This window comes from Macrotis lagotis, chromosome 4 (assembly GCF_037893015.1).
Source record: "Macrotis lagotis isolate mMagLag1 chromosome 4, bilby.v1.9.chrom.fasta, whole genome shotgun sequence".
Lineage (NCBI taxonomy): Eukaryota > Metazoa > Chordata > Mammalia > Peramelemorphia > Peramelidae > Macrotis > Macrotis lagotis.
The window spans coordinates 77,541,555-77,561,443 of record NC_133661.1 but is presented as its reverse complement, the minus strand read 5'-3'; the positions used below and the strand labels follow the sequence as shown (position 1 = coordinate 77,561,443).

Sequence of the window (19,889 nt, the reverse complement as noted above, 5' to 3'; positions counted from 1 at the left end):
TTTCTAATCTTCAGGGCAAAGAAACTTAGAATTATTTTGATTTTTAAATACCTACTGACATGGAGAAGAGCAGCAGAATATTTTCAATGTACTTTAAAGACTTTGAGGGAAAATTTTTTATCATTAATCTGGACTCAGATATTTATATTGAAAAATTCATTTGCTGTGATTTTTTTTTCCCTTAGAACTATTATATCCGGGGCAGCTAGGTGGCGCATAAAGCACCGGCCCTGGAGTCAGGAGGACCTGGGTTCAAATCTGCTCTCAGACACTTAATAATTACCTAGCTATGTGGCCTTGGGCAAGCCACTTAACCCCATTTGCCTTGCAAAAAAACTAAAAAAAAAAACCCCAAAACTATTATATCTGATATTGGAGAACTAGATATTGCAATGATATCTTATTATAAATGCTAGTTTGCTGATCTGTATATAGAAAGATGCTGTTCTTCTCTGATATAAAATTTTATGGGATGATTTTGAACTATTATCAATATCCAAGGAGTCTCTGGGATCAGGAGTCTTTTCAGTTGATCTCTTGTTTTTCTACTTTAGGTAGTATACCTGGCTAGCGAGACCTTCAATTACAGTGCCATTGACCGAGTGAAGTCCAGAGGGAAGCGACTCGCCCTAGAGAAAGTGCCAAAAGTTGGACAGCGGTTTAACCGAATTGGGCTGCCACCCAAGGTAGAGGAGCAGATTTAGCAACCTTTGTTATGTGTCAGAAATGGTCTGTAGGTGAAATGCTTTTTGGTGCCCCTACTGCTGGCTTCCTGCAGAGAGGTGTGTTCAGAATGGGGAATAGGGGTGTTTGGTAGGGGAGGGATTCTGTTTTGTCCTCATTTTAGTATTGGACAGCTTGAAACTTGGGGAAGTGTTCACCTTGGGGTGTCTGAGTTGTGCTTCTGCCAACAAACTCAGCCAGGCCATCTGGGTAGGCTTTGGTTATTTTCTTTAGTGGACTACTCCCATAATTTCCTTCTTCTACATTTTTAAAGAAATAAAAGACTGAAAAAAGACAATAGTATTTTGGAAAGGTTGGCACTTTCTGGTGTATCGATATTTCAAGACCTCACTGGACATTTGCTCTTCCTCAATTCAATCTGGAATTGAGCTTCGGAGGAACGCTATTCTGATCTCTGCCTTCTCTTCTTCCAGGTTGGTTCTTTCCAGCTCTTTGTTGAAGGCTACAAAGATGCTGACTATTGGCTGCGACGATTTGAAGCAGATTCACTGCCTGAGAACACTAATCGGCAGCTGCTATTGCAATTTGAGCGGTTGGTGGTACTAGATTACATCATCCGAAACACTGGTGAGTTTCTGTGGGAGCCATACTTCAGCAGTCTGTATTATGAAGACCCACTGAAATGTGTAGGGGTTGAGAACTCAATTATCTGATTAACTTATTCATATGGTTGTGGGTTACTGAGTGTATTTCTCCCTAAATGAGAGATCCTTGTCTTGAACCATATTCTTCACTAGAATGAGCCAAGTATCTTTCCAATGAGATATGTTTAGGTTATTTTTAAACTGACAAGGAACCCTATAGCTGAACAATCTCACTCCTGGTGTTGGGATTTGTGAAGTGGGGAGCTGGGTGATCAGATCATAACTTGGGAGAGAAAGAGAATTTCTGCCTTTTCCATTTATGGATGGTAACCTATTATACAACTGATACAGACTTCTGCCTTTACTAAGGCTAAATTGTACTTTTTCTCTATCCTCTTCTGGAGCTTATAAATTACTGCATTTTTAGCAGAGCCCTTAAGTGATACCAGAATGCTGTATTAGCTATCAGGGATAGATAGGTTCATAATCAGTAATAGAATTCTTTTTTTTTAAAGTTTTTAAATTTTTATTTGGTTTTTGCAAGACAATGGGGTTAAGGTCAAGGTCATATAGCTAGGTAATTATTAAGTATATGAGGTCAGATTTGAACTCAGGTCCTCCTGATTCCAGGACTGATGCTGTATCCACTGTGCCACCTAGCTGCCCCTAGTTTTAGAACTCTTTATCCAAGCCAGCTTCCCTCCCCAGACAGAAGATGCTTGCTTCCTTGTCCCTGGCTTCAGATTATTGGTGTCAGTCTGATGAATTCTGAGCAGTGCCTTTAACCTTTGCCCATTCCTACCACATTAGAATTTGCCAGCTTACAGTTTTCCCTGCTGATCTTTGATGTTTCTATCTGCAGATAGAGGCAATGACAATTGGCTGATCAAATATGATTGTCCGATGGATAATTCCAGCTACCGGGTAAGATTCTGAGAAGGCCTGGTGGAGAAAGGATTCTTGAAGAGTATTCTTTTTTGTTTTTTTTGAGGTTTTAATTATGCATTTTTTTATTTTGAGTTTTATAATTTTCCCCCGATCTTGCTTCCCTCCCCTCACCCCTCACAGAAGGCAATTTGCCAGTCTTTACATTGGTTCCATGATATATATTGATCCAAATTGAATGTGATGAGAGAGAAATCATATCCTTAAGGAAGAAACATATAGTATAAGAGATAGCAAGATTACATAATAAGATATCAGTTTTTTTTTCTAAATTAAAGGTAATAATCCTTGGTCTTTGTTCAAATCGCACAGTTGTTTCTCTGGATACAGATGGTATTCTCCATTGCAGACAGCCCCAAATTGTCCCTGATTGTTGCACTGATGGAATGAGCAAGTCCATCAAGGTTGATTATCACCCCTATGTTGCTGTTAGGGTGTACAGTATTTTTCTGGTTCTGCTCATCTCACTCAGCATCAATTCATGCAAATCCCTCCAGGTTTCTAATAGAACAATAGTGTTCCATGATATACATATACCACAGTTTGCTAAGCCATTCTCCAATTGAAGGACATTTACTTGATTTCCAATTCTTTGCCACCACAAACAGGGCTGCTGTGAATATTTTTGTACAAGGGATTTTTTACCCTTTTTCATCATCTTTGAAGAGTATTCTTAAAGCATGATATATAATCCTATAAATGTGCTGTTCCCATAATAAATTAGTCATTGGATCTTTAAATCCACTTGTGAAGATTAGATGACTAGGGATCTGGGTCAGACTGGGCAGAAGAGAGCAGGATAGGGTAACTGCCCTAATGCATTCTTTAAAGCTTTGATAGCAGAGTTCAGCACTTGGAACTTGTTTCCCCAATCACACATCTTCCATCCGGGATCTTCATCCTAGTTGCCTGTCTACACCAGAACTCATGTCTTGGGTAAGCTGCTCAGAATGAAGATAGAAGGTTGTTGTGACTTGCTGCCTTGCTTATCTTCCCATCGAGGCTCAGGTGCTTCGACTCCCACAGACTGTTCAGAACACTATGTTGGCATCAGCTGTTACACCCTGAAAGCAGGTGTACTCCAGTGAGCTCATAGAGTAGAAATTCTATGAAAGAGCAGCTGGTTCTGGGATTCTGTACCCAGGTTGGAAATCAGCAGTGCCTTTGGTGCCAGCCTTGCACAATAGGAACTTGAAATGTAGCCAAAATTTCTTTCTCCTCTCCATACTTTGAAGATTCTCATTTCCTTTACTTTGGCACTTCTCATTTTAGAAGCATTAATCCTATTTTCTTTATATCTTCTTTTTAAAATTTATTTATTTATTTTGAATTTTACAATTTTTCCCCTAATCTTGCTTCCTTCCCCCCCCCTACCCCCCCACAGAAGGCAGTCTATTAGTTTTTACATTGTTTCCATGGTATTCATTGGTTCTTTATCTCTTTTTGAAGAGATTGTGTGACATTTTGAAAAGAGCACTAGCTTGTGGAACTATAGACCTGGAAGCTTACCCTAGCACTACCACTAATGAACTCAGGCAGATCACTTGCCTATTGAGGACCCTAGTTTCCTCACCTGTAAAATGAGTATGTTGGATTAATATGAATTCTAAGGTTCCTTCTCACTATAATTCTCCTGGGTTTACATCATTAGTCCCCCTTTTTTGAGAGAAGAGTAGTTCTTAGATTGGAAAGCTTTTCTAATATGGAAAAAGCCTTTGAACCTTAATAGAGTGAGAGGGGAAATGTTGCAAGAGTTTAGAGCCACAGGAGAAATAAATTGAAGAGGAAGGGTGATATCTAGGATAATAGACTTGATAAGGTGAGAAAACCACTTTTACAATGTAAGGGGGATAAGACTGGATTTTGTTAATGGACATCCCCGTGTAATAAGCCTTCCCTTCCCCTCCAGGACACAGACTGGGTAATGGTGAAGGAGCCCATTATCAAACTGGCTGCCATAGACAATGGGCTGGCTTTCCCTCTGAAGCATCCTGACTCCTGGAGGGCGTGTAAGTCCCAAGCCTGCAGTGGTTCAGACTTTTCTTCTTGGAAACCATAAATTAGAGTTATAATCTTCCTTTTCTAGACCAGCATGACTTTACTATACTATGGAAGCTCTGCTTTCCTAGTTATCCATACTCCCTTATTGTAATCTCTCATCAGTCCAGATTTTGAATTCCCTGAAAGGCCTATAATTCTCTGTGATAACTGTGACATGCCACACTTTCTTTCCCTCCTTGAGCCTCCTAAGGTAATACCTGTCCAATCATAATTGATAATTCTCTGAGAGGGTGGAAAATATTAAGTTGGGTCCCTACCCTACATTTTTATGAGACTCATATCCATGTTTGATGGATGAGAAACATACTTTTAGTTGGAATCTTCTCCTTTGAAGTTAATTGTGCATTTTGCTTTTATGCTATAAGAATTATAGAAGGGAAATATGGAAATAATTTCTTATGAGTGTTCTTTTGGAAGAGAACACATATGAGCTATAATTTTCCCAATGTTGGGTTTTTTGTTGTTTTTTTTTTTTTTTTTTTTTTTTTCCTTTCAGATCCCTTTTATTGGGCTTGGCTACCCCAAGCCAAAATTCCATTTTCCCAGGAAATCAAAGACCTGATCCTTCCAAAGATATCTGATCCTAACTTCATCAAGGACCTGGAAGAGGACCTGTATGAGCTCTTCAAGGTCAGCCTTAGGAATTTCAGTCTTATTTAGCAAGTGGAAAGGAAACAAATATGTCCCATTCAACTTCAGTCCAAGTAAAGAGGGTGGAGCTGACATCTACTAAATGTGATTTTTTTTTTTTTTCGGTATTTTACTACTTCAGTCCATCTCCATCCCTGGCTTCAAGTATTAGAACTCAAGAAGACTACAGAGGGTGGGAGTAAGAATTGGGAGGCCTAGACTGCAACTCTTTTCAGAGTCAAAAAAATTCAGAGTGTTGCAGTGAACAGCACTGAGGGGATCCTGTGCTTCTCCTTAGCCTTTGGAACTCCCTCAGCATTTTTTTTTTTGAGAGGAAGTATCAGGGACCCTGAGATCTATGTTCACTAACTGTGGGACCAGATAAGTCATCTACCCTCTCATTTGTGAATCAGAGAGGATGTTAATCTTGAGTTATGATGTGACTTTACCTTAATATATAAAGCCAGGGGTGGGTTTTTATTAGGAAGAACTTTCTAATTAGGGAAGGAGCTTTGCTACAGGAGGTTTCATCTCATTCTGTTTGTCTTTCAGAAAGATCCTGGTTTTGACAGGGGCCAGTTTCACAAGCAAATTGCTGTTATGCGGGGACAGGTAGGCCTAGAATTCACTTTCTGGGGTCCACTTTAGGCTCTCTTTGGGATGATTAGCCAATCTGTCATGCTGAGCGAATGAATCTAGCAAGTATCTTCTAGCATTTTTTGGATTCGTGTTAATATACCAAACAATGTAGGAGGGGACCTTTGTGATCCACAAAGCCCAGTCATCATTCCATCAACACTCCTTAGCCCTGGTGTCACACACCCCAGCCATTCTCTGTCTTTCTCTTTTGCTTATAGCTAGCTTCACTTTCTACATCCTGGTCTGAATAGTCAAAGATAGCTGAAGAAACACAGGGGGCATCACCATCACGCCAAGTCTTTTTCAACTCAGCAAAGTGACTAGAAGATAATTTTGAAGTTTTTGAGAAGCTTGCTCCTTTATTTATAGAAAGATCAGATACTCAGCTTTGTGTAGCATAATAGGCTTTCTAGCTGCACTGATAACTATCCATACAGATACTTCTAAGCCTTTGGTATCTCAGGTGAAATAAAGACTTGGTTTTACTGGTAGCTGCTTTTCCTTGAGAAAAAGGTAGGTTAAAAGGATTGTGGTTGAGGTTAGTTAAAATTATGTAGGGTCTTTATAAGTTCCCAAGCAAATTAGGAAAATTAATTCATTCCTATTAAGAGTTAACATTGCTTCAGGAGAAAAGTTAATACTTTGTAGAGCCTGCCTTAGTCTTGGAAGTAGCATATGGCTTTTCCCTTGTTCTTTGATCTCACCTATAGAAGCAGAAATGTTCCAAGAAAGGAAATTTAAGAGATCTCACTCTTAGGTTTCTCAGTTCAAATTCTTAAAAGATTAGGCACCTCTCTGTCAAAAATCTAGCCCCCCCCCCCCCCAATTTGGTTTAAAGAAATGACTGGAGCCTTCCTTCTAACCATCCCACCAGAGAAGAGGAATAGTAGTAATTCTGTGTGGAACAAGAGTGAAAATATGTGCTCATGACAGCAAATCCAAGCTATGCTTTTAGGCTGAATATGCTTGGGAGCTTTCTTGTTTGCTCTTGTTCCTCCAGGATATGTCTGCTGGTGCCCCTGGCCCAGATCTCTACCTCTATGAATTGAAATCAAGTGTTGCTCTAGAAGGGTGCAAAGCCTATGATGAGAAAGCACAGATTTTGTTGCTTTTTTTTTCTCTTTGTGGCCACAATGCTTGGTGTACTCTTTAAGTGCTCAATAAATGCATTTTCGTTCATTTATTCATTCAATATTCATAAAAGGGGAGGTTCCAAATAGAGAGTGAAGTAGCCTTTCTTTACCCATGTTAAGATAGTGTTGTAACCCAATGGAAAAATAAGGGTTTTTTTCCCCTCTTTTTCTAGTTGGCTTTTATACATCTAGATGGACCAGTTGATCTGATATTCCCCTTTAGATGAAAGCTAAAGTAATCCCTCAACTTTCCCTTTACCTAGTTCCTTTTTTTTCTTACAGATCTTGAATTTAAGCCAAGCCCTGAAAGACAATAAGAGCCCACTTCATCTAGTCCAGATGCCACCTGTGATTGTGGAGACAGCCCGGTCCCACCAACGGAGCTCCAGCGAGTCTTACACACAGAGCTTTCAGAGCCGGAAGCCCTTCTTCTCCTGGTGGTAGCCCTACAGGCGAATGAGATGCTGTCTCAGACTTGGGGCCTGGGAGGGAGCCTGGGGAGCAGCTTTTGAGATGAGCCAGCAAAGCAGGTGGAATCATACCTGAGAGCCCTTCCCCTCTGGTAGAGCCAAAGAGCTTTGCAAAATATGGGGAGAACCACCACTAGACTTCCTAGGGCAATCTTAGGCCCTGGTGTTGCCTTTTACATTCTGGGTAAGATCAGAATTCTGCAGGGGAATGTTTGGGGTACTAGGGAGTGAGCACCTCATTTAGCTTCACCAGCTGTAGGTTTTGAAATGTACCATCCCAGATACTCTGTTGCAGTTCCCTGTCTCTTGTTATATTCTGCATCAGAAAAAAAAAACACCCTAAAACATTAAACCTTAGCAGCAATATCCTGGCAGAACATTATCTCCCAAAAACATTCACAGCATGATACCAGTTCAGAAATAACCTTGGGTGAACCTCAAGTGACCTGGGTACTCTACTCCTTTCCTGGGTACCATGGAGGTGAGGGATCATGTCACAGTGCATCAAAGTGGTTAATACTTCTGAGACTTTGAGCTGAAAAGTCATACCTTTCCTTTTCTTGCTCTTTTCCTGCCCACCATGACCCACTGGAAAGTCCTCTGTGTTCCCTTTCCTCCTCACCAGTGGCATCTAATCTATTTCAAAATCTGCTGGCACGTTTGTTGTTTTGTTTTTACAAAGTCTTATTTTAACTGTAGGCCCCAAGACAGCTTTGCCTAAGCCCTCATGGCCCTTTTGACTCAACCCTGCTGTAGACCCGGCCTCTCCAGTTCATGCCTGCTGTGCAACTGTGATTCAAGCAGAGGCAGTGATGGCTAGACTTATTATTTTAATAGGGAGGTAACATTCCCAGCATTCAGTTCTCCATATGACCTAATGTGTATCCTGGGAATTTTAGTCATTTTGTCCTTATGACTGCTGAAACCTAAGGGACCTTGCTTTGATTGGTCTGTCATCCTTCCCCATATTTCTTTCCCAACCTCACTTTCTTGTGTGTTCAGTTCTAGCAACTAAAATTTACTTTTTCCCTTGAGAAAACTATTAGTCTCAACTCTCTGATAGGTTCTTAGACTTTTAAAGTCTTTCCCACTCTTTTCTTAGAGGAGTCCAGTCCTTGAGAAAGCTTCTTATCCTGCCATTTGTTTCACTTTGTCTACATTTCATGTTTGGCCTTGACTGTTAGCATAAGGGTTTAAGTTCCTCCTTTTCTTGACTGTTAGTGTCTTGTCCACCCCATTGTTCTGCTCCTATTATCTCTTCCTAAGGAGAAGGTATGGAAGTACAAGAAAGAAAATATGAATTTTATTTTAATCCTTCATTGTTTTCATTGCGATATGCTTTCAGAGTGGGAAGGCAGGAAGTGTTGGCAATATTCTTTCTTTCCATCTCTCTCTCTCTATAGGATGGTTTTTCTCTTTGCTTTTTAAGAAACTAGGCCCCAAAAGAAGGAGTCTTTCATTGCCTTCCCCAATTCACCCTTCCTAATTAATGCTTCTAGCGGTCTGCCTTCATGTGGCCATTCTCCCAAATGCTGTCAGATTCCTTTCCACACAAAAGCTCTTGGATCATTGGTATGGTGGAGTATCCCCTGCAATTGTTGACTTCTTTTTTTGAGGATGGCACACCATACTACTACAATTCTTTGGGTTCCAGCACCCTCCTGTTATGAAGAGTGGAATTAGCTTTGCAAAGAAATTCTCTTGATGGTTTGACCAGTAACCAAAGAAAGGATTACCCTCAGCCTGTCCAGTTTCTTCTTCCTTAGAGACAAGGCTTGGTCTTCGTGCTTTAGGAAGAACCAATCTGCCATAGAAATTTTGTTTTCTGTTAGGAAGTTCATCTGCATGGCCCCAAGGACAGGGACAGCCTAGCTCTCTAGCACTGACAATCCCAATCAGCAATCCTGTCCTGATTCTTAGGCTGGATGACAACACATTTGAAAATAAGTGACCTATACTGCAAAGGTGGGTGATTCCATAGAGACTAGAGGTCTCTATTGCTGACTTGCCCAATTCTATGGAAACTAGAACCAAGCTCCAAACTCTCTACAGGTAAAAAGACCTTTTGGAGGAAAAAGACCTTTGCTTATGTGTGTATTTATTTATAAATACACATGCATATGTAAAGTTCCCTTTCCATCCACCCCCATTTACCTCCCCTAGGAGAATGGGGAGAGCCCTTGAAGTTTTAAAATGGGGATGGTTAAATCCTTCTGTTCAAGATGGATAGGATCAGAAGACAATTGAGACAGGGGAGGGTGTTAGTTCCTGTCCCCTAGCAGTGATATAAATATAGGGTCTCTTCCCAGCCCCTAGCAATTATAAGTCTTAGAGGCTTGGATTCAGGTTGCCCTGAATGGACCGGAAGGAACCAGAGATCCATCAGCAGTCTTCTGAATAAAATGGAGCAAACTGACCCTTTGCTGGCTAGGGGCTTCCCCCCTGCCCAGCACTAAGGAGAAAAGAATTGAAGTCCTGGTTACTGTGATTGCTGCTGCCCCCATGTATTGTTCTAATGCACTGTAGAAACTGTATGTAATATATTTATAACAATGCAAATGTACAAAATAACATGAATTCAGTTCCAGCCTTCCTCGCCTGGCCTTCTTAATAAGAGGGAAAGTGATGCTTTTAGGGCAAAGAGAAAAGAGGAATTTTTCTTGAACTTGACCTATTTTTTTTAGCCAGGATCAGTTTTTAAAGTAGAAGTGAAACACCCAAGACTGAAAGAACAAAATGCTAAAGGCTCCTTTCAACTTTGTTCCTGGTCATTCAAGGGTAGCCTGACACAGGTAGGGACCCTTCCATACCTGATAGGCTGTGAATGGGAGGGTGTGATTATTAGCAGATCCTTCAACTAATAAAGAGCTAAGTGTTCTCCCATGGAAGCTATTATGGCAGACAGCATGGGGGTGACCTGGCTGGAAATGGGAATGGTCTTTGTTGGAGAGAGCTGATAACAAGCCCTTACCTCTTATGTGGGGGAAGTGCAGATCTCTGAGATAGTGATCTCACCATTCCAGTGGTCAGCCACAGAAAGCGCTTCCTGGTCAGGAGCTATACTTTACTGTACTCTTGCTTGTCTGAACTGAAATAGCCCCCCACTTGTCATTGGTCACATCAGTTTGATATTTCATTCACCTGATCATGTTTAATCTAAAAGCTCCTACCAAGGCCTCAGGGTTTTATGTTTCTCTTAAGACCTCTCACCTCTGTGAAATGGAAAAGAAAGATGAATTGGGCAGAGTGGGGGGTCCCTAAGAGTGCCAGCTTGCCTGAAAGGCCAGGTTTGCTTGTTAGAATCTTTGTCCCACATCCCTCCAAGTCTAATCTCCCATCAGTACTTAGCCTGTGTCATGACAAATACACTGTGCTTTATTGAGAAGTTTTTATTATTAAATATTCCCATCCACTCAAGGGAAGTCTAGCCAGAGTATTCTCTTTGCCCCTGTCTTTTTAGCAGTAGGCAAAGAAAGAGGCAGCTTGGTGCAGTGGAAAGAGTGCTGAACCCAGAGCTACATTCTGGGTTTAAATCCTAGTTCTGACACCACCTAGCTGTATGACCATGAGCAAGTCTATTAACCTTGCTGACTTTGTTTCCTCATCTATTAAGTGGAGAAAATAATGCTTGCACTACCTACCTCAAAGGGTTGTTGTAAGTAAAGTGCTTTGTAAACCTTAAAGTGCTATGAATTATTATTGACATCCTGGGATGAGCCTGGGTCCATCAGAAATCTTGAGGAATGTCTATAGTGTTGAGTGGAAGGGGGGCAGCTAGGTGGCGTAGTGGATAAAGCACCGGCCCTGGAGTCAGGAGTACCTGGGTTCAAATCCGGTCTCAGACACTTAATTATCACCTAGCTGTGTGGCCTTGGGCAAGCCACTTAACCCCGTTTGCCGTGCAAAAAAAAAAACCTAAAAAAAAAAAAGAGTGGAAGGAATGGGGTTGTTTAATGACGGGCTATTAATGTTCTCACTCATTCTGGGGAAGAAAAAGTTCCCAGACAATGAAGAGATCAGTAGAAGCTCCCCACCTATTCCTTAACTGAGAATTTAGGCAGGAATTGCCCCTTCATCTAGAGCCTTTGTCTGCTCTGATATGGCTGGCTGATTCAGGCCTTGCTTCTCTCTCTGCCTCCCCACATCTCTTCAGAGGGTTCCCTTCAGGGGATAGCTGGATTCCTGGGGAGGGTAATCCAGCCACTCTCAGCAGGTCAGTGTCTAATCTGGTGGAGATAGCTTGTGGGGCTTGTCTTTTTCCAGCTCCGTCGGTTCCTGGCACTTGTTCTTGTGTTCAGGTGTTGCTGCCCATTGGTCAACTCCACAGAACTGCTTGATGGGTCAGCAGGGGGAGACTCATCCTCTGGTGCTCTGTAAGGAACAAGTATATACAGTAGCTGAGTCATCCCACTAGCAGGGAAGACATTTCAAGTTCTTCAAAAACACCAAGGTCATGCTGGCTCCAGAAGAGCTTTGCTGCCCACACCACAACCTGTGGTTACCCACTTAAGGCATCTGGTTCCTCTCTGGCTGATAGGGGATCTCTAGTTCTTGGCTCACGAGATACCCTCTGTTGAGATCTGCTGAGAAATCTGTTCACTGGATAGGCTGGGGCCGTGGTTAGATTGAACTTGCCCAGCGACCAGAGCTGAAATGTGGCAGCTATATGGTATAGTACAAGAAGCCTCAGAAAGAAGTTAGTGCCAGGAAAACCTGAGTTCAAATCCTGCCTCATATAACTTGATAGTTTGATAACTTAGACTCAGTTTCTTCATCTATAAAATGGAGGCAATGCACCTTTCTCAGAGTTGTGAAACTCAAACATGAACACTCACATATACTATATATTCCCCCCCATATATATATATATATATATATATATACACACACACACACACACACGTGCGCGCGCACACACACACACACACACACACACACACACACACACACACACACATAGGGTGGGGGTTAGAGGGCAGCTAGGTAGTGCAGCAATTAGAGCACCAGCCCTGGACTCAGGAGGACCTGAGTTCAAATCCAGCCTCAGACAATTACTAGCTGTGTGACCTTGGGCAAGTCACTTTGCCCTGATTGCCTCACATCCAGGGCTATCTCTACTTATCCTGACCCAAATCTGATCACTGGACCCAGATGGCTCTGGAGAAGAAAGTGAGACTGGTGACTTAGCACAGCTCTCCCTCACTCAAATCTAACTCATGTGATGTCATGGCATCAACTCCCTGATGTCATAGCATTCTTTGAGAATAAGGACAAAAAAACAGCATATGTGCTTTGCAGCCCTTAAAGCTGCTTCATTTTAAAAATTATTTTTATTAAACAATATACAGAAACCTGTTCCATGTCTTTCCCAAATCTTAAGGCAGTGTCATTGTGGGGTGAGGTTCAAGACTGTGACTTATAAAGACGAGGATTTTCATTTTCCACAAATGCCCCTCCATCATTCGTTACCCATGTTCAGAGACCTACCTACGTCGACTGCAGTGCTGTGGTGAATGGCCCAGGGGCCGTCTTTTCTTCCTTCGCAGCTGCCTCAAGGCTTCAGCCACCTTCTGATCCCCAGCACACTCCCAGACTATCTGTGCCCGTTCCTCAGCCTGTATGTCACCACTGCGCTGAAATAAGCCCCGAATTTGTAGTAGCTCCGCATCCTGAAAGATGTTGGCAGACGCTTGCTTTCGTCCCCGGACTCCTGCCGGTGCCTGCCCTGGGGATGGCTCGCTAACCACAGAAGCTGGCGTGCCCATCTTAGGCTCTCTAGGAGAAAAACAAGGTTTCTGTCAGCTTTGGGTGGCAGTGAAAAGAAGATGGGGCTTCAGAGTCTAGACCTGAATCATCTGATCACCTGTCAGTAAACATTTATTGAACACCTGCCAAACATCATGCCAAGCATGAGGATACAAAGAAAAGAACCTGCTGTCAAGAACTCACAGTCTAATGTGAAAGATAACATGAAAACTACAGACAAGCTTTAAGTAGAATAAATAGGAAAGAACAGAGAAGGCATTAGATTTAAGGGGGATTGGGAAAGACTGCCTGTAGAATAGGGGATTTTAGTTGAGACATGGAGGAAGCTAGGTGAAGATGAGGAGAGAGGGCATATCTGGCATGGGGAACAGCCAGTGAAAATGCCCAGAGTTGGGAGATGAGTGACTTGTTCAGGAAACAGCATGAAGGCCAGTGTATTACCTTGCAGAGTGAGAGGGTTGGATGGAGGGAGGCAAGGTCTAAAGTATTAGAAGACTGCAATGGGAGAGAGAATGCCAAATAAGAGGATTTTATATTTGATCTTAGAGGTAACAGGGTGAGTCAGGAGGCATAACAGACCTTCAGCAGGATGGAGGATGGAAGAGAGGGGAGAGAAAAACTCTTTAAAAAAATTCTATTTGTTTCACTTGGAAAAATCTTCATTATTAGCCTTCCTCCCCTTCCCCTATCAATTAAGAACTAAGAAAAGCTGAGACCCATCACAAACGTGTTTGGTTAAGTAAGACAAATTTCCACATTGACCATATCCAGAAAGTATTTTGTCTCATTCTGCACTCTGAGACTTCCATCCCTTCCAGGAGGTGGAAGAGTGGGAAGAGTCCCTAATTCTTTCAAAGTGTTTGCTTTGGCCATATTGTAGTCATTGTATAAATTGTTCTCCTGATTCTGTTCACTTCATTCTCCATCAGTCATATAACTTCTTTGGTTTCTCCACAACTCTCGCCATCATTTCTTTTTCTTTTTTTTTTAGGTTTTTTTTTTTTTTGCAAGGCAAATGGGGTTAAGTGGCTTGCCCAAGGCCACACAGCTAGGTAATTATTAAGTGTCTGATTTGAACCCAGGTACTCCTGACTCCAAGGCCGGTGCTTTATCCACTATGCCACCTAGCTGCCCCCATCATTTCTTATAATGATATTCAGTCACATTTATATACTGTAACCTATTCACCCATTTCCCAGTTTATGATTGCCCTCAGATTCCCATTCTTTGCCACCTCAAAAGAAAGCTTTATATATTTTTTTATATATCTTTAGAGTCTGTTTTACTTAAATCCTGAGCCCTTCTTTAAACTTCCTACCTCTTAGTTTCTCCCCACCTCTCCACCCCTTCTCCCTTTTCCTTCTTATTTCCCTACTGCATGGGGTCTGTTGACTGAAATGTATTTCTATACCCAAATCTCTTTGTGTGTGTGTGTGTGTGTGTGTGTGTGTTCCAGCTCTAGGGAGAGTGAGATTGAATTATCAGCTGATTTCCTCAACCCTCCCCCTCTTCATTTGTATAGATGTCTACTTGGGCACTTTGATTATATTGGATAATTTCCCCTAAAATTCCTTTCCCTTCTGTCCCAACATCTTCTAGTCTTAAGATTATCAGGACAAAAAGAATCATTGCCAGGCCTTGTATCCTTAGTTTCCATCTAAGATTCTTGATGATGATGATAAAGTTCAGAGGGAATACATACATAATCTCCAAATAGGAAGAAACTTAGGGCAGAGGGAGCAGCTATTGCAGTAGACTAGGTATGAAGGAATGAGGACATGAACTAGAGTCACAGGGTCACAGTGTCAGTGTTACAGATTGGCAAAATGAAGTGGAAGCTTTGTGTGCCTAGGTATTCGGGAAGATGAATGCTGGTACCTTCAATAGGAATAGGTAAGTCAGAAAGGGGAAGGTTGGGAAAGGGGGAAAATAATGAGTTTAGTTTTGAACACATTGTTTAAGATGTCTATGGGCAGCTCATTCAAGATGTTCAGTGGGCAGATGAAGAGATGATAGTGGAAGTCAGCAGAAAGGTTAGGGCTGTATATAAGTAGATTGGAGAATCACTAGCATAGATAAGACAATTGAATCCATGGGAGTTTGGAAGAATCTCCAAGTAAAATAGTATAGAGGGGGAAGAGGAAAAGGATCCATGACACAAGCAAAAGGAGCCTGAGAAGGATAAGAACCAGGAGAGAATAGTGCCATAAAAACCTAGAGAAGAGTACATCAAGAGGAAGGTGATCAACAGTATTAAAGCCTTCAGAGTGGTCAAAAAGGTTGAAGACTTGGAAAAAAAAGAAGTGGATCCGACAACTCAGAGGCTGTGAGTAAATCTGGAGAGAGAAGTTTCTGTTGAATGAGGACAGAAGTCAAAGAGTAGAGTTAAAAGAGTAAAAAGGAAGTGAAGGCACATATGGTAGATGATGATCTCAAGGACTTTAGCTAAAACAGAGGAAAGATATAAGAAAATAACTATCTGGGATATATAGATTAAATGATTTTTTTGAGAATGGGGAGATATAGGCAGTAGGGAGTAAGCAGTAGAAAAGGGGAGATTGAATATAAATGAGAAAGGGGAGCAGTCTATTAGAGAAATGATGGAATGGGATCATTAGTAGGATTTGCCTTGGGAAGGAGGAGAATCTCATTTGAGATGGGGTAAAGGAGGATATAATGTTGGAAGTCATTTAGGTGACATAAAATGAATAAAAGAGATGAGGGAACTCTTGGCAAAGGGTGGGGAGAAGGGATGGCATTCTATCCACTGAGACACCTAGCTACCCTTGTGGCAGTGAAAATCCAGTTGAGGTTACATTAACAAATCTGTAGTGGACCCAGTCAACATGGTTTTGTGATTTTCTCTATTCAGTGTGTAGGAACAAAGGCAGTGACTGGAAGATGTGCTCAAAGGTTGAAGCATAGCAGGGCAAGATCTTTAATACAGTAAGTAAACAAGAAACTCAAAGGACAGTGTAGAACTATTTCATGAAGAAGTCAAAATTTGGAAAGATGGAGAATGTAGCTAGAGCACAGGGAATGGCCTAGGAAAGGAAGTTGAGGGATTGGCAGTCAAGGTGAAGAGCAAAGAATAGGGTTTGGAGTGAAAATTAGAGGGAAAAGGCAGATTATGATCAGAGAAGGCACTTTCTGAGTTTATGGAAGTGGCTCATTTGTGGTGATGACAGGATCAAGGGTATGACTATCTATGCAGCTCTTTATTTAATTCCAAATCTGATCCAACTCTTTTCCTATTTCTAAATTTAATTCTAATAATTTTTTAATCCTAACATAGGCAAGACACTTCAAATTATCTGTAGAGTAGACCTGCCCTTCCTTTTTCACACTTGCTGTTAAGAAATTGTGTTGCAAACTTTAAAAGTGCCTAAAAAAGTATCTAGTGAGCTACTATTATTAACTGTAAAGATCACCTGAGGTCAGAAATAACTTCCCGGGCTGTCTACATTCTAGATCTCTAGGAGGAAAAGTGAAAACAAGTTCTTACAGAAGATTTTCGGGTTAGTTTTGCTTTATTCCTACTGAGGTCTTATTTATGGCCTTTTCCAAGGTTATTGCTGACAAAGCACTGTTAGTCTAGAGAGAAACTGTTTGAACCCACCCAACTGTGGCTAAAGAGACTCATTATCACCATCAGCTGGCCATAGTAGATTATGACCTTTTGGTCATAATGGTCATATGACTGTTCTTTGGTCTCTGAGAGCTTTACCTCTCTCCCACTGTCACTTGTGAAAGAAGTGCCAGGCCTAGCATCTCTGTTCTTCAGAAATCCCATTATCATCAATAATAAGCATTGATTCATTGCCTGCTATCTATCTACAGAGTACTATGATAGGTTACTGCTTAGCCTCAGGGACTGTTGAGGAAATGCTCAAATCTTGTCCTAGGGAATGAAAATAAGACCCACCAAATGCTTTTAATAGCTAACCTTCTTCCAAGGAAGGTAAGAACTAAATCAATAAGTGAAATGGAAAGCAGATTCTTTTTTTCCCTCCTTTCCCTTTTTTTTTTTAAAGGCAAGGAAATCAGGGTCACAGTAAGTGTCTGAGACCACATTTGAACGTGGGTCCTCTTGACTCCAAGACTGGTGCTGCCCTTAAAGGGAATCAGCATTCCTGAATATTCGCTTGCCATAAATTATTATTTGTTTTGAATGTGTCTGTTTGCAAGATGAAAACTACCAGCAGTTTCTTTCAGATTCTTCAGAATAAGGGAACAGTGTTATGTTTAGAAGGGGACTGAGAAGCAGGAGGCTTAGCTTCCAGTGCTCCACTTCTTTCTCAAAAGCCCTTGGCCAGGTCAGATGCTAGCAGGGTGTTCTTTAGCTATAAAATGGGGGTATTTAAATTTATCTTTGACATGGTTTATTATTATTATTATTATTTATTTGTATTTTTTCTCTCCCCCAATTTAATTTTGAACTCTAAGGAAGAAACTGGTTATTTTTTTGGGGGGGGTGTTGGCCTTTTTTAGGTACCTCCAGCATTTAAGACACAGAGTGGTGCCTAATAAATGCTTGCTTCCCTAGCAGTAGTTTGTATCATGAAAATTCAGTTTATTCACAAAGAAGTTTACATTCTGATAACTTAGGAGATTCATTCTCTTTACTTTTTTGATTTTTGCAAGGCAGTGGGATTAAGTGACTTGCCCAGGGTCACAGAACTAGGTAATTATTGTCTAAGGTTGAATTTCAACTCAGGTTCTCCTGACTCCAGGCCCGGTGTTCTATCCACTGTGCCACCTAGCTACCCTGAGATACATACTCTTTACTACTGACTAAATAGCAAATGGTTTGAATAAAAAAAAATCTTTCATATCTCCTTTTTCTTTATAACAATCTCCTATAAACCTCAGAGTTTGTTTCTGAATCTAACATGCTATGAAATAGATAACATTTCCCCAAAGTGGAAATGGAAAAACACTAGGAAAGAAGGGAAATAATCATCCATTAGTCAGGAGGCCTTTGATGGCTCATACAACAAATGGTTACTGCATAATAAGCAGTGTCTGTTTTGAACCTGGGTATCTGTCTACAGCAAGTCAACAAACTGAATTTGGAAGGTGAGAGTGGTTTTAGGGAGAGAACCTAGGTTTGGCCATTAGTTAGCTACATGGCCTTGGGCAAGTCATTTAATTTCTCTGTCTGTTTCTTCTGTAAAATGAAATTGGAATGAAATTCCTTTGGAGGAACCTCAGAAGATTATATTTCTTGGGATCCTGAATACCAAGGATGGGCAACTTGGGAGTCATTACCTACAAGTGGCCTGTATGAACAAGCCTCTTAGCCCAGATTTTAGGCACACCCTTCCTAACCATATACTCCCCACTTCCACCCTCAAATAAAAGATTACATCTAGACCCAAAACAGTATGACTCAGATTTCTACTAAAACTAAGAGTGCTGGATTTGAGATTATGCCATTAGCTACCTGTGAGATTTTAGGGAAGTTAAACTTCTAAAAAAGAGGGAGGGGAGCTTAAATAGAAGATTCCTAAGGTCCTTTCCAACTCTGTATCTCTGTATGAGCTCTAATTTGGTAAGTATAAATGTGACCCTTCTGACTCTAGTGGTATTGTGGATTGTGGTGTTTATCTAGAGGGATGAGAAGGTCATTAGATCCTTTTATTTGGAACTCCATAAAATTCTTACTTCCTGTGATGGCTATAACTTCTCTAAGGGCAAGGAGCAGGGCCAGAGGGTAGAAAATGCTTCTGGATCGATGCCAGAACTAGACAATCCCAGCAGCCTCCAGAGTTCTCCAAGTCCCTGGCTTCACAAATGCTGGGGTGTTCCCAGTAGGCCCCTCCGGTCAACCTGGACAACCAGGGTACAAACTATGGGGAGATTCCTTTGTCAATGCCATTGGGGAAACTAGGACAAAGAATAGGTTATCAGTTTATCTGTGCCTCAGTAAGAGGAGCCACCGGCCTGAAGGGGTCAAGGAGGTTTGATAGACATTCAGATGAGAGGCTCAATCACTCAAGAATTCAGAATCTGCCAGGTTCGACCCTGGGCTACGAACCGCAGCGGGACCAGATTGTTTCCACTAACACGTAGGGCTTGAGATTTAAAGCGGAGTAGAAAGGGAGACCAGGAAAACTGATTCATCTACCTTAGGACCTCCTTGTTTCTGAGTCCGGGCTTGTATGGGTTCCAAGTCCCTCTTCAAAAGACTCTAGAAGGGAAGTTAAGGAAGAGCTTTGAAATCTTTCGGGAAATCGATTAGCGGTCTCTGTTGATCGGCTCCAGATGGAGCCAGGGAGGAACGGTCAGAAATCCCAGCAGGATGCCCACGGGCTCCGCTCCGGTGCTCTCATGAGACTGGCATAGAACTAAGGGGATGGGGGGATGGGGCCCACCTCTCCCTGGCGGCCGGGGCTGGAGCCCCCCCCCCCCGCACTGGCCGGCTTCTCAGCCCTCAGCGGGGTGTGCGGGCCAGCCCAGGCTCCCCGTTTTCATCCCGCCGCAATCTGCGGGTTCCGCGCGGCGCCTGCGCGCCGGCTCCGGAGCCTCAGGGTTCAGAAGACCCGGGGGGGGTCCTGACAATCGCTGGGGTCCGACCTCCCCGGCCCGCGCCCAGCTGCGCCCCTCGGCAGCGCACAAAGCCGCGCCCGCCGGCGCCCGGCTCCGCGGACTCTGGAGCGCGAGAGCGGGCCGGAAGGCGCCGGAGGGACCCTTCCCTTTGGGGGCTCCGGAGGATCCGGGGCTCCTCCCTCTCCCGACCCCCCCCAGGCATCTGCCTCTTACTCGTCCGCCGACGCGGCTCCGCCAGAGGGGGGCCCCGAGCCCCGGCGCTGTGGGACGCGGCGGCCCGGCTCACTCGCAGTGTCCCATTGAAAGCCGCGGCTCGGCCGGAGGAGCAGGCCGGCCCCCAGCCCGCCGCGGCCCGGCTCCGGGGA

General features: G+C 42.6%; 2 protein-coding genes across 3 annotated transcripts in view; one reads left to right on the top strand and one right to left on the bottom strand.

Moving 5' to 3' along the window:
• Window positions 1–14,008, top strand: part of PI4K2A (phosphatidylinositol 4-kinase type 2 alpha) — a 22,625-nt gene extending 8,617 nt beyond the window's left edge. Inside the window, exons 3-9 of the mRNA XM_074233200.1 lie at window positions 555–686; window positions 1,158–1,311; window positions 2,191–2,252; window positions 4,183–4,282; window positions 4,831–4,964; window positions 5,517–5,576; window positions 7,019–14,008. Coding sequence (XP_074089301.1) covers window positions 555–686; window positions 1,158–1,311; window positions 2,191–2,252; window positions 4,183–4,282; window positions 4,831–4,964; window positions 5,517–5,576; window positions 7,019–7,180 — 804 coding nt within the window. The 3' untranslated portion in view covers window positions 7,181–14,008. The remainder of the gene's footprint in view (window positions 1–554; window positions 687–1,157; window positions 1,312–2,190; window positions 2,253–4,182; window positions 4,283–4,830; window positions 4,965–5,516; window positions 5,577–7,018) is intronic.
• AVPI1 (arginine vasopressin induced 1) lies at window positions 8,533–19,889 on the bottom strand. Of its 2 annotated transcripts, XM_074233201.1 has the most exons (4): window positions 19,738–19,889; window positions 19,103–19,165; window positions 12,694–12,981; window positions 8,534–11,577 (listed from the first exon to the last, which is right to left on the bottom strand). In XM_074233201.1, the coding sequence occupies exons 3-4, from the start codon at window positions 12,969–12,971 to the stop codon at window positions 11,421–11,423; spliced, it is 435 nt and encodes a 144-aa protein (XP_074089302.1). In that variant the 5' UTR covers window positions 12,972–12,981; window positions 19,103–19,165; window positions 19,738–19,889; the 3' UTR covers window positions 8,534–11,420. The 2 variants fall into 2 exon arrangements, with proteins under 2 accessions (XP_074089303.1, XP_074089302.1); XM_074233202.1 differs by lacking the exons at window positions 19,103–19,165; window positions 19,738–19,889 and having other exon boundaries at window positions 8,533–11,577; window positions 12,694–12,977.

Excerpts from the sequence above, each read along its gene's own strand:
- AVPI1 (XM_074233201.1), bottom strand. The coding sequence starts at position 12,971 with ATGGGCACGCCAGCTTCTGTGGTTAGCGAGCCATCCCCAGGGCAGGCA. Across the intron at positions 11,578-12,693 it reads CAGCACTGCAGTCGACGTAG|AGCACCAGAGGATGAGTCTC; the intron begins GTAGGTCTCTGA and ends TGTTCCTTACAG.